This window comes from Crocodylus siamensis, chromosome 2 (assembly GCF_052110815.1).
Source record: "Crocodylus siamensis isolate JL-2025a chromosome 2, ASM5211081v1, whole genome shotgun sequence".
In the NCBI taxonomy this organism is placed as follows: domain Eukaryota; kingdom Metazoa; phylum Chordata; order Crocodylia; family Crocodylidae; genus Crocodylus; species Crocodylus siamensis.
In genome coordinates this window covers 7,577,640-7,595,025 of record NC_143396.1, presented here as the reverse complement: position 1 = coordinate 7,595,025, position 17,386 = coordinate 7,577,640, and the positions used below count along the sequence as shown (strand labels likewise).

General features: G+C 51.0%; 1 protein-coding gene across 1 annotated transcript in view; it reads left to right on the top strand.

Moving 5' to 3' along the window:
* GFRA4 (GDNF family receptor alpha 4) overlaps window positions 1-17,386 on the top strand; it is a 129,582-nt gene that overhangs the window by 99,529 nt on the left and 12,667 nt on the right. Inside the window, exons 4-5 of the mRNA XM_090035107.1 lie at window positions 8,691-9,036; window positions 17,200-17,309. Coding sequence (XP_089891233.1) covers window positions 8,691-9,036; window positions 17,200-17,309 — 456 coding nt within the window. The remainder of the gene's footprint in view (window positions 1-8,690; window positions 9,037-17,199; window positions 17,310-17,386) is intronic.

Sequence of the window (17,386 nt, the reverse complement as noted above, 5' to 3'; positions counted from 1 at the left end):
TTGCCTCAAAGGCTGCTGGCTGCATGCAGAACTTGGTGCAAATTCAGAGTCCAGGCGAGGCACTGCAGGTTCCCGTCCTTGCAACGCAGTCGGGAGGGCAAAGCCTAGAGATTCCCAGCAGTCAACAGGCGTCTAAGGTTTCCAGTGAGGTTGTCAAGTCCGCAGAGTGCGGACCAACAGATCCGTACCCCTTGGCCCTTATTCAGAGGAAAAACTGGGAATTGGTGTCTTCCATTAGCCTGGCATTACTTCTTCAAATCGCAGAATTGTATAGAAGCAGAGGTCACATCTAGTCCAACCCCCTGCCTGAGGCAGAATCAGCCCTATCCAAACCAGCCTATATAAGTCCATTATCTAACCCACTAGGAAACCTACACAGTCAGCCCAACACACCCACAAGTCATAACGCCCAAACCTGCCACGGGGAAAGCAGGGCGACCAAATGGGCAACATCCTGCCAGGTTAAAATACATTCAAGAGATTGAATGTGTTTCAACAAGGTTGTTAAAATACAGGAACAACAAAGGTTGCGAAAATACACTCAAGTGATCCAAGGAAAGGAGCCCACGGCCTCTGCTCCTGAGGAAGGCAAAACCCCCACACTCCTTACCCATCTGACCATGGGGTAAAATTTCTCCCTGACCCCAAATATGGCAATTGGTCTGATCCTGAGCAAGGGGCAAGACACGCTAGCCGGGAAGCTCTGGATTTAAGTCCCAGCAGTAGCATTGGCACAGCCTGGTCAAAATGCCCAGCCTTGGCTGCAGCTAACACCCACTGCCACTAAAACAAATGCTGACACATGTAGCTGCAGGGAGGAGGGATAGGGGAGGGGAAATTCCCTCCCAGCCCCATGCAGCAACCAGCAAAGCCCAGAAGCATGGGAAATAGCTATAGCAGAGCAGAGGCATCGCTGTGCCTACGTCACCCCCATCCATCATCTTCTTGAACACCTCCAGCGATGGAGAGTCCACACCTTCCCTACGTGTCCAGCCCACTGCCTCACTGTTCAAATGGTGATGTTTTCCCCGATACCCAATCTGAATGGACTTTGCTGCAACTTCAAGCCATGGGTCTGTGTCTTACTCTCTGCAGCAAGACAGAAAAGGTGCTTTCCTTCTTCGTCATAGCAGTACGAAAGGGCTGACCTGTGGGTCAGCCCAGGCTAGCCTAGTCAAGCCAATCTCTGCAGTCAGGGGTACACGAGGGGACGATGTAGTGAGCATCACGTGCAGCAGCCTTTACCACCCTGGCCTGTACAACCAGGTGCCCATTGACAGCTGGGCTGATGCGGGCTGGCAAGGTTGGCACCCTTCAGTGCAGGTCTAGAGCCAGGCTTGAACCCTGGATACAAAGCAAAATTGCTATCAATATTAATAGTGCCAACTATTAATATTAATCAGTGGTCATTAATATTAATTAACTAATGAATATTGAGGAGGCCCTGCAAACACTTGGTTTAACTTTCTGTGGGTGAGTATCTGGGCACTCCTCACACAGGTAAGTGTTTGCGGGCTCATAGCTTGATTTGCCCCATCTATTATAAGTCACGAGGGAGCTGCAGAATATGAGAACTGCAAGCAGGGGCTTTCATACCCACTCAGTTATTAAACCAGCTATTTAAATAGGGACAAAACTAGTGAGCTTGCACTGGTGATGTGTTCCTGTAATGAACAGTTCAGACCCACATTCACGCAGCAGATGTGATGGAAAACCTGTCTTGGGTTTTGCATTTTTGTTCATGCGAATGTCAGACTCGCTGCCCCTGCAGTGTAGACAAGCCCTCAATGTTACCCCCAGACCAGCCATAAAATCCACAGGAATGTATATCACCATACAGAGTCATCACTACTGCTACTTTTAACTGGCTTTTTCCATAAATAATGGATAATGGCCATGAAAAATGTACGGCAGAATTATATCCATCTGTTTTAATTGTAGCAGAGCTTTTAAAAAACACGTTCTTTGTCGACGCGTGGGTGCAGGAGAGAGCTCGGGTATTCAAAGTGATTCATAAACTGAAAGAGTAACGCAACCGTTTCGATCAGCTGTTTGCTACAGCCGAGCCGGCAGCTTCCCCGAGTAAAGCGGCACTCCAACAATAGTCGTTGTCGTGTTTTTAAGAGCAGCTGCGGTAGGTACGGCAAAACTTTTATCCATCAAAAAATGATCTCATCCCAGCACGTCAAAGTCAAACTTCCTTTTCAAGTTAAGCCGCGCATATCAAAAAGGAAAAAAAGGCAACGCTGTCTGTAAAAGCGACCGAACGAGGGCCTGGCTGACACCGGGGAATATTCTGTAACATCAGAGAAAACAGAATTTTGCTTTTTAGGTCCGCCGTAAAATTTTCAGCAAAATCAGCACCATCTTCACTAATTTCCCAAAGATGGTTGGTTGGCTTCATTGTCCCATCAAAGCTATGGGTTGTCTTGGCATTTCATCCTAAATTTAACATAATACTTAGATTTTTTTTTCTCCTTCTCAGCATATAGCTTCTCTCCTTGGTAAAATGTCCCTCCATTTGCTTTGGGCCATGGGACTTTTGTTAAAAGAGATGAAAAACTTGATGCTTTCAAATTGTTTCTCTTTCCTCACCTTCTTCTTTTCCATCAGACACGGAGACTAACGACATTCTCTCGGAAACACCCAACCTCTCCTAGCAGGGATTTTGTAGTGTTTCCTTAGGTAAGAGGTATCATTAACTCCCTACTTGAAGTAGCTGAAGAGCAAAATCAGGAAGATGTGGATATGCTTTCCCTTTCACTTGTTTCCAGGGCATTCTTCACTCATTTACATTTGGTTTCCTAGGGTCTCTTTCTTCCATTGTAAAACCACATCAAGAAACGATGGGCTTGGTTTTGGAAGGGTTTTCCTTCACGGCCTGGGCACTAGCTTTGGGTGCTTTGCTGGAGTGACCACCTTGCTCTGCCAGAGGGTTAATCTCGGAGACCTCCAGGACTATGAATCTGCTCTTTCATAAAAAGACGTCAGTCGAGAGCAATCCCGTTGAAGCTGGTGGAGCTGCGACCCTGAAGACACAAGGTGCAAATTGACCCGTTGACTCCCTGTTTCCTGCCAGTGACATTCTTGAAGCTTCAGAGGCACAGATGAGCTCCAACTTTTCCTTTACTGGACTCTTTCCTCCTCTGAGATGGTGCCCGCAGCCTGGCATTTCCTCCAGAGACCATTGCACCAAGGCCTGCCTCTGCTGTGCTCTTCAGTGCTGGCGTCTTGAGATCTCCACCCAGCATAGAAGAAGATAAGAAGTGCCATGTCCTGGGCCCACCTTGCCCAGTCTCCTGTCTCACACAGGGGCACAGAGCGGATGCAGGAAGGGGTCTGACCAGGGTTTTTTCCCACTGGTCCTCTCCACTTGCAGCCTCCAGCATTTGAGGTCTAGGATAGGGGTGTTCAACCTTCTTTCGTTTTCAGGCCCCTAAAAAAATACAAATGGAGCCTTCTGAATTGTGAGTGTGGGTATTCGCATCCTTTGGACCGATTGTAGTCATCTTCCATAGACCCCTTAGACAAAGTCCAAGGACCTCCGAGGGCCGGTGGACCACCAGTTGCAAACCACTGCTCTAGGAAGTTCAGAGCCCGAGGCTGCATCCCTACTTCCCATGCTCAATAGCTACCGATGCCCCTTTCCTCCAAGAACGTGTCCAATCCCTTTTGGTATCGGGCTAAACTCTCATCTTCCCCCACATCTGGTGGCAACAAGCTCCACACTTCAATTCTACGTGCCGTGAAAAAGAACTGGTTTCCGTTCTTTTTCCACTTCCTACCTACTAGTTTCATTTTTGTGACCCCCTGGTTCTTGCCTTGTGAGACACAGTCAATAACAAATCCCTACTGACTTTCTCTTCACCATTTAGTATTTGGTAAACACTTATCATGTTCCCCCCCACAGGCATCTCTTTTCCTCCTTAGTCTCTCCTCATGTGGAAGCCCCTCCATCATGGGCAACTGGTGCCTGCTGAGTCTGGGGGGGCACCAGATCACCGATGGTGTGTGGGGGGGTGTGATTATCAAGCCAGCAGCGAAGCCGGAAGTGCACTTCCACCGGCACTTCTGTTTTCATGGCTGGCACTTACCGGGGGTGCACGGCCAATCTCAGGGGCTACACATGCACCCCCTACGCATCGCCAATGCCCTCCATACCATTAAATCATCCTTGTTGCCTTTCTCTGGACCATCTCTAGATCTTCTATATCCTTTTTGAGGTGTAGGGACCAGAACTGGGCACAACATTCAAGGTGTGGACCGTGGACTTATACAGGGGCATCCTGATACTTTCATAGTGAAGCTCTCCCACCCCTTTCTGCACAACAGCTCCTCTGCAATCACACAGGCGCGGCATTTTCAGCCCTCATCCACTGCGCTCGTGGTATTGAGTGCAAGAAACCCCGAACCACCTTGAAGCGCAGCCGCTATGCTGCAAGCAAGGTTTGTGCACACCGGCCTGCAGAGATGCTCGTGGTGCATTGCTCATCATTCACCGACCTCTTTACAGGCTCGGTTCTCAGTGGCGATTGCTCAGATCCTCCACCATTGATCATCTCTTTGAAATCCAGGTAGAAACCAAGGGGGCCCAGGTCCAAGCCCTGCCTGGAGTCAGCATCTTTTCTGGACCCGGTCAACTCAGTCTGGTCCCCATTCCCTGCCTCCTCTGCGAAAACCACCACTGACTTTGCCTTGCGATCCCCATACGGGACACACGATCTTGCCTGCCTGAGGCAGGGGTTGGACTAAATGACCTCTTGAGGCTGCTCCTAGCCCTACTTCTCTATGATTTCCTGATTTCTCCTTCTGACCTTTCCCAGTTCCCTTGCCTGTCCTCTTAGTGGGGTGAGGAAGTAGCCTAGACTTTCTCCACTCCCTTATGATACTAGCTGGCTGTTGCCCGTGGGCTTCAGGGCAAGGAGCTGGCTGTTTTCCCAGCTTCCACAATGGGAGACCTCCATCTTGCTCCGTACTGGCAGAAGGACCGTGAGAAACTGCAGATAGGAGATGCAACAAAACCAGAGTCTATAGAAACCCGGGAGCCTTGTAGTCCTCTAGCAACTGGGATTAGGGGATGTCCAGGGTAGCACTGTGTTATCATGGTGTTGCAGCAGAGCCTAATGAAGCATGGAGCCAGAAGTCAAGGCATTTGGGCAAGGCATGGGGTAGCCGTAGGCTCATGTGGCTGCAATGGGAAGGAGCTTGCACAGAGGGATGATAGCCAGGTGCTGGACCTGGACACCCAGCATAATTCTGTCCCGTCACCTCCGGGAACGTCGCGCCTGTGACAGAGGTAAATGCACCCTGGGCAATCCAGATGCCGGCTTGTCACATCCAGTCGTCTGCCCCTGACGCTGAAGCTTCACACTAACCCATCAGGCACCTCGAGGGGCAATTCTTTCCTGGGGGTAATTTTACACCTTGCAGATTGGGCTGAGCCGCCCATATTTATCTACAGATATTGTTGCGGCTTATCCTCTTTCCTATCCAGGCCCTGCTGTTTGACCCTCTGCCCTCTGGCTTCACACTGGGTAGGGAAATATTTTAATGGCTTGACCTGTCTGTGACTTCCCCCCAGTTCTTGAAGGAAGGGATAAAGGATAGACGTGGGCTCAGGCTGTAACCCTCCTTCTCGGAGCCAGACTCTCCTGGTTTTGACCCTCTCCTGTCACATAGGACCCTGGCTGTATGCCTCGAGCAGCTCCCTCCGCTCGTTTTCCCCCTGTCTCCCTGGAAGTGTGAGAGAGGCCCCCTGAATCAGCCTGCATAGGCACTGCTCCATCTTCCTCGGACCCCATCTCCAGCCTCACCCCCGCTGTGCCAGCTCATGCTAATGGCCCTGCGCGGGGCCCGTTTTGGATCCATCCATCCCTTTGGTCCTTGCCACTGAAGCCTTCAAACTGTGTATGAACATCTGTGACCCACTCCCATCTTCCTCTCCTCACCTCTCTTCCCCATCCCACGGCTGCATTGGATCCTGATTTAGATGCTTAATGCCTCACGCAGCGACTGGCTTTGGTGATGAGTACTTTACAACCTGCAAAAGCCATCAGGACTCATGGTAGAAGTGGTATCTTTTATTATACCAGCTAGATTTTTGCAAAAAAAAAAATTATTTGGGGGGGGGGGCGTGGCACGACGACCTAGGGGTGCTGTGACCTCCCCTAGCGCCCCCTACCTACCGTGCCAACTCGGGTCTGAATGCACCCCCTGCATCTCGCCCGCCACATCTTGCTGGTAAATATTGTTAAAGGGAAGCTGCCTTCTTGCCCTCCTTGGCACGGTGCCTTGATGTATCAGAGCTCTGTCTTGTTGCCTGCCTGCGCCCTTGTGGGCTCCTCCAGATTTCTCCCCGCGGCTCCCACAGCTGGCACCGGGGCCTTGCCTCTATACTGTCGCCTGTACCGAGGCCTTGCTCATGCTCCCGCCCACACCAGGGCCTTGCTCAATAGGGCTCAGGCGGCCTCGGCCTTACCTGGCCCTCGGACCTCCTTTCCAGGTCCTACGCCCCACTGGGGCTTTCCACAATTGGGGCTCAGGCGGCCTCGGCCTTACCTGGCCCTCCAGACCCTCTTTCTCGGGTCCTCTGCCCACTGGGCTCCTCCTCCCAATGCTGCCCACACTGGGGCCGGGGTCAGGACACCCCAAAACGCAGCGCCCTCTCTGGCGCTAGGAACCTCCCCGCTACTGGGGAGCTCCCATGAGGCCTCCTTCAACCCCTACAGCCTCACCCGGTCCTCCAGTGTTACACAACGACAAAACAGAAAACACAAAGCCCCTTGGCTATAACATAAATCCCAAGCCAACCTGGCTATCCTTTATATGTATCCCTGCTAGGGTTTCCTCCACCCACTATCCTTATGCCAACGCTGCTCAGGCCATCAGCCTTCTCTACCATGCCTGCCCTGCTTGCTCCAGCGAGCTCCAAGCCTCCTTGGCTGCCAGAAGGGAACTGACCTTCCAGCCTCAGCCTGGCTGTTTATATAGGCCAGGCCCTGCCTCCTTCTGGTCAGCTGACCCAACTGGTTGTCTCAGCGACCTACCTGTGCTGCCCTGGGAGTGGCAGCTGAGCCCATATTACTGTTATCAGTAGCAGGCACCTTAGTGCCCTGCTACAGGGGGCAAAAGTCTAGTTTTTGTTTTTGGGGTGCTTTTTTGCAAAAAAAATTTTTTTTTCAAAAATCTAGGTCTAATAAAGGATATCACCTCTACTATGAGTCCTGATTGCTTCTAGACCAATATGGCTACAACCTGGATACCTTAACTTGCAAGAGGGGAAGGATGGCCCAGTGGTTGGAGCAGTAGTCTGGGCTTTCAGAGAGACTCCCTGCTTTGTCACGGACCTCAGACAAGTCACCAAACCCCGATCCTCAGTGGGCTGGACTGAGGAAATTAGGCTTGTAAAAACCTTTGATGATCTGAGTTTCCATTTCCCATATGCTGTGCAGGGGTAACGGCACTGCTCGGCCTCATGGGGTTTCAGCGAGGATAAATACCTCGGGGGTTGTTGCAAGGGGCTTGGATTCAGCAGGTAATGAGGCTCCAGACTCCGGCAGTGGTCTCCTGCCAGCTTGGGAGGCTGTTTTACCAGCAGGTCACTGCTGGGATTTGGAGAAAATGCACCACCATAAACCTGGGGGTTTTGTGGCCTGTCTGCTGTCAAAACTCTCATTCAGGGGTGCTCAACCCCCAATCCAGAGTCAAAGCCACGTCATCCGACATGGGGGGATCCCTGAGTGTCTGGAAATGTGATGGTGAGGAGCAATGGCAATGCTAATTGCCACTCCCCTGCTGCCAAATTTCCAGACCTGTAGGGAGCCGGATAGCATGGCCTCATACACCAACTCACCCCAGCGCGCACCTGGATCCAGGGGTGCAGATTTAGGCTGGCATACTAGATCGCAGCCATGGACCAACCCCTCACAGGACCCAACACACAGACCGCCCTCATGCCATTCACCTGGCCTGAAGGGCTGGAAAGTTGGGCCTAACTGATCATTCATGAGACAAGCCATCTCCCACTCCCTTGTACAACTGATTAGCCCTCAGTGCAACCCTCTTCCATGCATCTGCGGTAGAAACCCTCACTGGTTCAGAGGTGCCGCAGGCCCCCTGCTCACTTTTCCCATCTCTCTAGCTATTGTGTAGAGCAAGCAGGCTGGATCTGACCTGCATCTACCTCCCTCCATCCATGACCCACCCAAGACACTTTGGAAGAAGGTCGAAGAAACTGGCCACCGTGTCGCTGTGTTTGGCAGGGGCAGGCTGGTTGCACATGGTAGCCACATCCTTGCAGGGCTCCTAGGGCTGTTTCTGGTGCATAATCCTGCTGACGTTGCAGCTGGGTATTGCCAGGAAATGTTGCACCCTTAGGCAGGGCTGAGCAAGCAGGAGGAAACCTGGAAAGGAGACCAGAGGAAGAAGGTCCTACCAGGTCAGGAAGACCCAGCGAGGACTAGGGAGAGGGTAGCCAACAGACCTAGGCAGTACCCAGAAACTGTCCCTCCATCCCTTCTCCAAATGGCTGGGGAGGGACACTTAGAAGTTAGCTGGTTTCCTCATGGCTTCACATGGGACCACTTCTGGACCCCAGTACCAATCCTAGCCTCTCCATTTGGGCAGTCTGGCCAGGCCCAGCCCTGCCATGAACTGATGCTCTGCCTCCTCGGTGTCTCCCGGTGCTGCAGGTTCAGAGAATGAGGTGACCCAGGTGAACCGCTGCCTGGACGCCGCCAAAGCCTGCAACGTGGACGAGATATGCCAGCGGCTGAGGATGGAGTACGTCTCCTTCTGCATCCGGCGCGCAGCCCGGGCCGACACCTGCAACCGCTCCAAGTGCCACAAGGCCCTGCGCAAGTTCTTCGACCGTGTGCCCCCCGAGTACACCCACGAGCTGCTCTTCTGCCCCTGTGAGGACACGGCTTGCGCTGAGCGCCGGCGCCAAACCATCGTCCCTGCCTGCTCCTACGAGGCCAAGGAGAAGCCCAACTGCCTGGCTCCTCTGGATGCCTGCCGGGAAAACTACATCTGCAGGTAACACTCATGTGACCCCATGGGATGCAGGCAGACTTCGCCCCGTGATAGGCCTAATCCAACCCAGGGGCGCCTGAAGGGTGCCTGCCTATTGCCCTCAGCAGGTTGCGGCCCAGGCCTTGTGGTGCAGTGGACACACCAAAGAGCTGTCTAGGGGCAGCCTGGGAGGTGCCAGCTGCAGGTTTTTGGGGCAACCTCCTAGGTTTCCTTAGGCTTCGAATATTGGCTGGAAAAGTAGGTGAGAAAACTAACAGGCCGGCTTGTTAAAAGCACCTATTGGCCAGAGCAATTTGCAAACACTATTTAGGGCACTGACTAGGGTCAGCGTTAGGGGCTTGGGAAACTTTAATGGGAATGGGTGTTTTACTGCGCAGAGGTGAACTGAGGCACAAAGAGCTCAAAACTTTATTTGAGGTCACATGGGGAACTAGGGAGCAGCACCCGGTTCTGCCAATGTCTTACCACGAGCTGCTCCCTGTAAGGAGGATAAGAAGTAGGAGATATTGGAAAGCAAGGTCTGCTCTGCCTCTGAGATGCAGGGTCCATGCAACACCCAGTACTGGAAAAGAAGGAGGGCTACCTAAGGAAGTCAGCCAGAGCACAGGAGCATTGGGTTAGGATCATCAAAAATAAGGGCTGGAAGGGCCCTCAGGAGATCACATCCAGTCCAACCCCCTGCTCACAGCAGGACCAGCCCCAACTACAACACCCCAGCCAAGGCTTTGTCTTAAACACCGCCAAGGATGGAGACTGCACCCTCTCTGGGGAGCCTGTTCCAGTGTTTTACTACCCTCCACATGATAACATTTTTTCTAATATCCAACCTCAACTTCCCTTGCTGCAGCTTGAGCCCATTGCTCCTTGTCCTGTCATCTGCCCCCACTGAGAACAGCCCAGCTCCATCCTCTTTGCAGCCCCCCTGCAGGGAGGTGAAGGCTACTATTCAATCCCCTTCGGTCTTCTCTTCTGCAGACTCAATCAGCCCTGTTCCCTCAGCCTCTCTTCACCAGTCATGTCCCCCAGCCCCCAACCATTTTCATTGCCCTCTGCTGGACTCTCTCCAACTTGTTCACATCCTTTCTGTAGTGGGGGGAGGGGTCCAAAACTGGATACAGGACTCCAGATGTGGCCTCCCCAGTGCTGAATAGAGGGGAGAATTACTGCCCTCCATCTGCTGGCAGCACTCCCACCAATGCAGGGTTGCAGGCATAGATATTAGGGCTGTGTGAAATTTCGGCAGCTGTTTTGTTTTGTTTTGGACTTGGATGTTTCAATGGTTGAAACACTGAATCCGAAATGAAATCCAGAGCTCCAAAACAGCTCTGAGATGAAACGGGCCATTCAAAACATTTTGGAAATTTTCTGAAATGATTTGGATGTTTCCAAAACATTTCAGAGGTGGGCTTGCAGGGAAAGAGGGAGGAGGAGGAGGGAAGGAAGGACTACTTTGATATTGATATCTGTAGCTGTATCTGTAGCCTGTGACAGCCGTCCGTCCTTGAGGTCCCTTCCAATCCCAGTGCTGGGGAATCAAACCAGGAGCCTGGGAATTGAACCAGGGGGCATGTTCATGTCCCTGAATCATTCCCCCAGGTCCCAGTTCAATTCCTCAGCTCCCCAATGCTGCCACCAGTTCTTCCCAGGGGGCTTGTGCCCCCAGATAATATGGGATGACAGCAGGCTGCTGCTGCCAGCTGGGGATGACAATGGCTCCAGGCTATTTCCCCAACCAGCAGCAGCAGCCTGCTGAAAGCTCGTGCAGATCCGGGGCCCTGCCCCCTGGGAAGAGCTGAGGGATTGAACTGGGAGCGCCGGCTGACGCGTGGACCTGCCCCAGGTCCCAGGCAGCATGCAGCACCTGGCTAAGCCATGCTGCACCTTTGCGATAGTGCAGCTGCCATGCAGGTGCCAGGTGGAGGGGGGTTGCTATTCCTGCTGCACTCTACTGAAGGTGGGGGGGCTCTGCCACAAGCCCTCAGAAGCCCCAGTCACTGCTGCCAGAGCTGGTGAGTGTGGGGCTTTTCTATTTTTAAAGCTCCGCACTCACCAGATGCAGAGCATGGGGATGACAGCATGCTGCCAGCTGGGGCCAGCACCAGCCTCCAAGTCTGCCCAGAGCAGCCTGCACCAAGTGCCAGGAAGAACTCAGTGCTGGTGCTGGCCCAAACCAGCAGCCTGCACGCAGATCTGGGGGCCTGCGCCCCCGGTAGAGCTCTGGAGCTGTGCCAGACTCCTCCTGGGGGAAGCAGCCCCCAGATCTATCCTGCATCTATCTCCTTGAAACTTGGCAGGCTTCATGGCCTTAGAAGGGACTACCGTGCCTGCAAGTTTCATCCAAATCAGGCAAGAAATGACAAAGTTATATGCAATTTTGTGATTCCCATTATAGCCTAAGGCTGAAACAAGGTTGAAATTTTGAAACAGCTCTGAAATGAATCACCGTCCCTCCAAAACACCGAATCCAAAACAAACCAAAACACAGCTGTTTCAGACAGCCCTATGAAATGCTGAAATGCAACGCCATCCCTCCAAAACGCCCAATCCGAAACCAAAGAGAAACGCAGGCGTTTCGCACAGCCCTAATAGACATCCAGGCCCCTCTTTCCTCTAAACAGCATCAGTGAGGGATGTGGTAGTCAGCCTTTAATGTCAGTCACAATGCTCCATAAATGCACTAAAACCAGGTTTCTCCCCGCCCTCAAGAAATGCCCTTTGGCTGATCATCCGTGTCAGGAGATGACTGTGTCTCTAGTCACCTGTTCACAGGGCCACCTGCTAAGGGAAATCAAAGCTGCTGCCTATGAACAGTCCTTGCTGATGCTGACTTGAGGAATGGGGAGTGACTGCCTGAGGCAGGGCTATGTGTGCACGTGCATGAACACAAGAGGGATTTTCTTTGGAGCAAAACTTATTCTGTAGCCACCAATGCCTTTAGAGTGGGGAGTTTCTTTATTCATCACTTTGGTCTCTTCCCTACAGAAGTCCCAGTTCAAATCCACCAAGGAAACTGCCCATTCACAGCAAATGTGAGGAGTGCCAGCTTCTTTAGCCCTGCTCCAAAATGCCCTCCACTGGTCCTGGTCCAGGCTGCTGCGGTGGGTACATTTGTGGGCGCATGGAGGGGTGCAGGGCACGCCGTGCTTCTTCATATTGTGGAGCGCGTCTTCAGAGCCCACATCTTGTAGGCTGATGGCTGTTCAGGTGCTGCTGGCGTGTTGTCAGCTCTCACCATGTTATGGCCATCGGCAGGCACGCTTCTTTGGGTAGATCTGCTATCTTTTATTAGACCAATGGAGCAGTGGGAAAAAAGTTTTTTGCAAGCTTTCGGAAGGGGATTGGGCCCAAAAGCTTGCAAAGAACCTTTTTTTCCAACTACCCAGTTGGTCTAATAAAAGAGATCACCATCTACCCAAAGACGCTTGCCTGCCCCCACAGCGTCTACAACCCCAAACCCTGCAATGCTATGCACTTGGTGAGGATTTCTTTTAGGATGGACTGTGAAGCAATGAGCAGATTGGTAGGGTGAGGCCACAGGAAAGCCATCCAGATGGTGATGGTAGAGATGGTGAAGCCGAAGTGGACATAGGGAAATGTGTACTTTGGAAGCAGGGGGTTTGGGGGGAGTTAATGGGAGATACAGGCCTGAGTTACCACCTAAGGGAATGCATATGCTGTTTAGCACAGACACAGCTCACCACTCACTTGGGCTACTAATTGCCACAGGGGCAGCCTCAATATTATTTACCCTGCCTCTCAGGCAGGTTTTACAGCCAACACAGATCTATGTGCTGCCACGAATAGACTCCTCCAGATGTTTTTCATAGATAAAACCAGAGTATGTGATTGTACCCACTTTGGGGGGAGTTTATTCTAGACCCTGGGCACTCATGTTGGACATCGATTGCTTTGAAATTTTTGAGGAAAACAGCATCGAGCAATTCAGTATTAACTACTGTAATGAGAAGCTGCAAAAGATCTTTACTGAACTCATGCTTAAAGAAGAACAGGAAGAATACATACAAAAGGAGATTGAATGGACTCACGTTGAATATTTCAATCATTCGTGACTTAATAGAAAATAATCTAACTGGGATTGTGGCTACGCCAGATGAAGAGTGCCGGCAGCCAGGGGCTGTTACTGGTGATACCCCTGTAGAGAGACTGAACTGAATCTGTGCTACTTGTCAGCACTTTGAGAGCAGGATGAGCAAATGTTCACGGCTCCCGAATGATACACCCCTGCCTCAATCAGGACTCATGGCAGAGGCGATATCTTTGTTTAGACCAACTAGATTTTTGCAAAACATTTTTAAAGACATTTTTTAAAGAATTTTTATTTAATTAGATTTTTGCAAAAAACAAAAATTCTTGAAAAAAGGTCCTCATTCAGCTCACTCATGACAGTACTCCAGATGTGGCCTCCCAAGTACCCAATAGAGGGGAAGAATCACTAGATCTGCTGGCTGTGCTGCTACCAATCAGAACCAATTCAAATGTAACATCTGTTTTTACCCCTTCTAATGGCCTTTGAGGATCCACGTGTGAGTGATTTGCTCAAGGTCATATCAAGTCAGTGGCAGAGCAGGGAATTGTCCCTACACCCCCTGCAATAACCACTTAGGCCAGGCCAGGCCTGCCGCTCAGCTGCTGCAGGGACTACAGCTCTCATGTGTTGTCTGGCTCAGACTCAGTGGCTCAGCCCAGCACTGGATGCCGCAGGAAGCAACTTGTAAATTGGATCATACCATCTCACTGTGTATTAAGGCCCCAAACCATGTCTAGTTTTGGGCTCCCCTCCGCAGAAAGGATGTCGAACAAATTGGAGAGAGCCCCATGGAGGGCAATGAAAATATTTGGGGGCTGAGGCACCTGATTTGTGAGGCCAGGCAGAGCAAACTGGGCTGATTTAGTCTGCAGAAGAAAAGATTGAGCAGGGATTGAGTAGCAGCCTTCAACTCCCTGCAGGGGGTTGCAAAGAGGTTGGAGCTGGGCTGTTCTCAGTGGGGGCACATGACAGGACAAGGAGCAATGGGCTCAAGCTGCAGCAGGGGAAGCTGAGGTTGGATATTAGGGAAAACTTTCTCACTAAGAGGGTGGTGAAGCACTGGAGTAGGCTTCTCACAAGGAAGGTAGTAAAGCACCGGAACAGGTTATTTAGAAAGGTGGTGCAGTCTCCATCCTTGGAGGTTTTGAAGACCTGGCTAGACAAAGCCTTGGCTGAGATGATGTAGTTGGGGCTGGTCCTGCTCTGAGCAGGGACCTGGACTTGATGCGGCCTGCTGTGGTCCCTTCCAACCCTTATTTTCTATGATTTAGGGTCCAAGTCAAGCCCTGGAAGGGGCATAGCAATTTATACACGTATCTAGTCCCTGAAATTAATGGCAATTAACTAAAAGTAGCTGCTGTTGCTCTGGAAAAAAGTGTTATATTGGATATTTCACAGGTACTTGAAGCAGGACAATGGGCTTATACGCCTGTAGGATTTCTTGGTTCAAGTTCGGGCGCAGGAAGCTGACATCTGTTTTTCCCTAAAGTGTAACTAAATGCAGGGAGCTGAAGGGTAGTTGCCTGTCAAACGAGGATACTGGTCCTGCTCCGCCTTTGCATGGTGTTGGGAGGACAGATACATTACCGATTGTGCGGAACCACCCTGCAAGCAACAGGGCTCCAGCAAGGAGCATGATGAAGAACATGGCTGTATTGTGGGGTCTTCCCAATAGGTGCTCTAAGGCAGTCTGAGCACTCCCGATCTGAAACAGGAAGGCGAGTTGCAACGTGGGACGATCTCTAATGGGAGGCAGCCTCCGTGCTGAAGGTGTTCGAGAGGACAGGGGGGTGGGGCTATCTCTGAGGATAAAAGTGTCCCGTCTGTAGTCATAAAAGTCATCATTTAGAGATGCTTCCTAATTTTAAAGTGTTGGGAGTCGGGAGATGGTCCCTCAGGTAGCAGCTGTCAGAGACAAACTAAGGGATTGCAAAGGTTGCCTACTGCTCCACAATAAAGTTCACTGCTCTTAGGTCTTCTCATTTATATAGGCCTGTATTTATTGAACCCAGTGATCACAATGCTATCCAAAGCAGCAAGGAGATTTCATAGACTTCATAGCTATTAGGGCTGGAAGGGACCTCGCGAGATTGTCACGTCCAGTCCCCCTGCCCCATAAGACATCCACTTTTGGTTGCTCATTGAGCCAGCTTCGAGGTCAGGGGTGCAGAAGCCCTCTTAGCCCTACCTACCACATGGCCTGGTGGACAGGACACTTTGCCAGGATGTAGATATGGGTTCAAACCCACACTGCATGACCAATGCCAAGAACCTGAGTCTCCCATTCCCCAAATGGCCGTAGCTATTCGGTTAGAATAGTGTTTCCGGCCACTTCGTGGGTACAGTCCAGAGTGATGGCCCAACCTTGCATGCCAGAAATGGCCACGTGGCTAGATTTCCAGACCCATGAGGAGCTCCATGGGCCAGATAAGATGGTCCCATGGGCAGTAAGTTAAATACCTCTGGGCTAAGCGGTAGAAGGGCCCCTATCATCCTCGTCTCAGCATCAAACAGTTGCTACACATGCTTTTTCTGTGATTAAAGCCTGTGGCTGTGAACAGAATTTAGACACTTCCTGAGACATATTAGGATCATAGCAGCGTAAGTGAAAGTAGATGCCTCCATAGCCTTCTTCTGAGCATTTTCAGAAAGCCAAAATAGAGACATGTAAGGAATGGAGACATCCAAGCAGCTTCATGGCTCTTGAATAGGGCATGTTAGGAAAGCATGGACTTAGACCCCTAGACCCCCTCCCCTGATTCCTTCCAGGGTAGGACAGAATCCTCTTCTCTGTACAGATCCTGTTGAAAGCAAGCTTGCTGGTACCACGACACATGCATCCCATCAACCAAGCGTAAAGACCCTGGCTTGCAAATGGCCTGCAGCAGAGATCGTTTTTACAGGCAAAGAGGCCTCCGAGCCTTGCTTTTAGCACTCAGATGTCACCATAAAACAAGCAAATAATAATAGTCATAGATGGTTATAAATCTGTCATCAGCATGGAGATGAGCATGGACTTTGGAGTTCATATGGGGACCCTGTTGATTTTGTGTTTTCCTTCTGTGACACACATAGCTCTTAGTCTGCACATATTACTCTGGAAGCCTTTCTGCATTATCATCATCATTATCACCATAGCAACCACGAGCCCCAGTTATGGACCAGGGCCTCAGTTGTCTGTGATGGGTACCACATGTTGCAGGAGAGACATCCACGCTCCGTGAAATAAGAACGTTGCATTTGTTCTCCCTTGCTTTTGTTGTTCCCTTTAATCTAAAACAGGTGTTATCTAGACTGACAGCATATGGCTGCGCTGTGTGGGTGAGAGAAACATCACAGATTGTTGCTTTTCCATTAACACTGCTGGCCTTCTTCCAAGCAAATTGCAGATTTGGGGGCCTTGCTGATTGGAGGCCCATTAGAGGAATAATTGACTACATGAAGTTTAAGGTATTTTCTCAGTGTAATAGATTTACGTGTACCAGCGGCACCAGTCCTCGAACAGAGGTGCATGCAAACAGCACTCAAACAATCTCATCATGCTGCAATCTGTGCTTTAAAAACCAATGCCTCATCCACTGGGAGGTATCCAGGTTGTAGCTGCATTAGTCCAGTGGCAAAAGCAATCAGGACTCGTGGTAGAGGCAATATCTTTTATTAGATCCACTAGATTTTTGCAAAAATTAAAGGCTTTTTTTGCAAAAATCTATCACCTCTACCATAAGCCCTGATTGCTTCATCCACTGGGGGGCAATTCTGCCCCCAGAAAAGGACTCGGTTCAGCAAAGAACAAATTTCCTTGCTATTTGCAACAGCCCCCTTGCTAAAGAATGAGCTTCACAAGATTAAGAAGAATGCAGTAATTCCTCAAAGATTGCCTGCTACGGTTGTACATTTGCACATAACAGCACCGCTGAATGACTCGGAGAATAATCAAACTAAAAACCTGCCTTGATCTGCTGAGGGCAAGTGTGTGCCTAGGTCAGGAGCTATTCGAGGGAAGAAGGCATACATCAGTGAATAAATAAGCTCATGAGCGGGTCTGCTGCTATCCAAATGCCGTGAATGCAGCCAGCGAAGTAGCTGCGACGCTTTTTTTGCTGTCTTGTCTCATGCAGGTCCCGATATGCAGAGTTCCAGTTTAATTGCCAGCCTTCCCCGCAGTCTGCCACTGGCTGCCGGAGGGAGAACTATGCTGCGTGTCTGCTGGCGTACACGGGAATCATAGGTAAGAGGTTGCGCCCTTCGGCCCTGCCAGCCCCCGGGGAGCTCATGGGCAAGGCCACCTCCCTGCTGCCTCTTGCC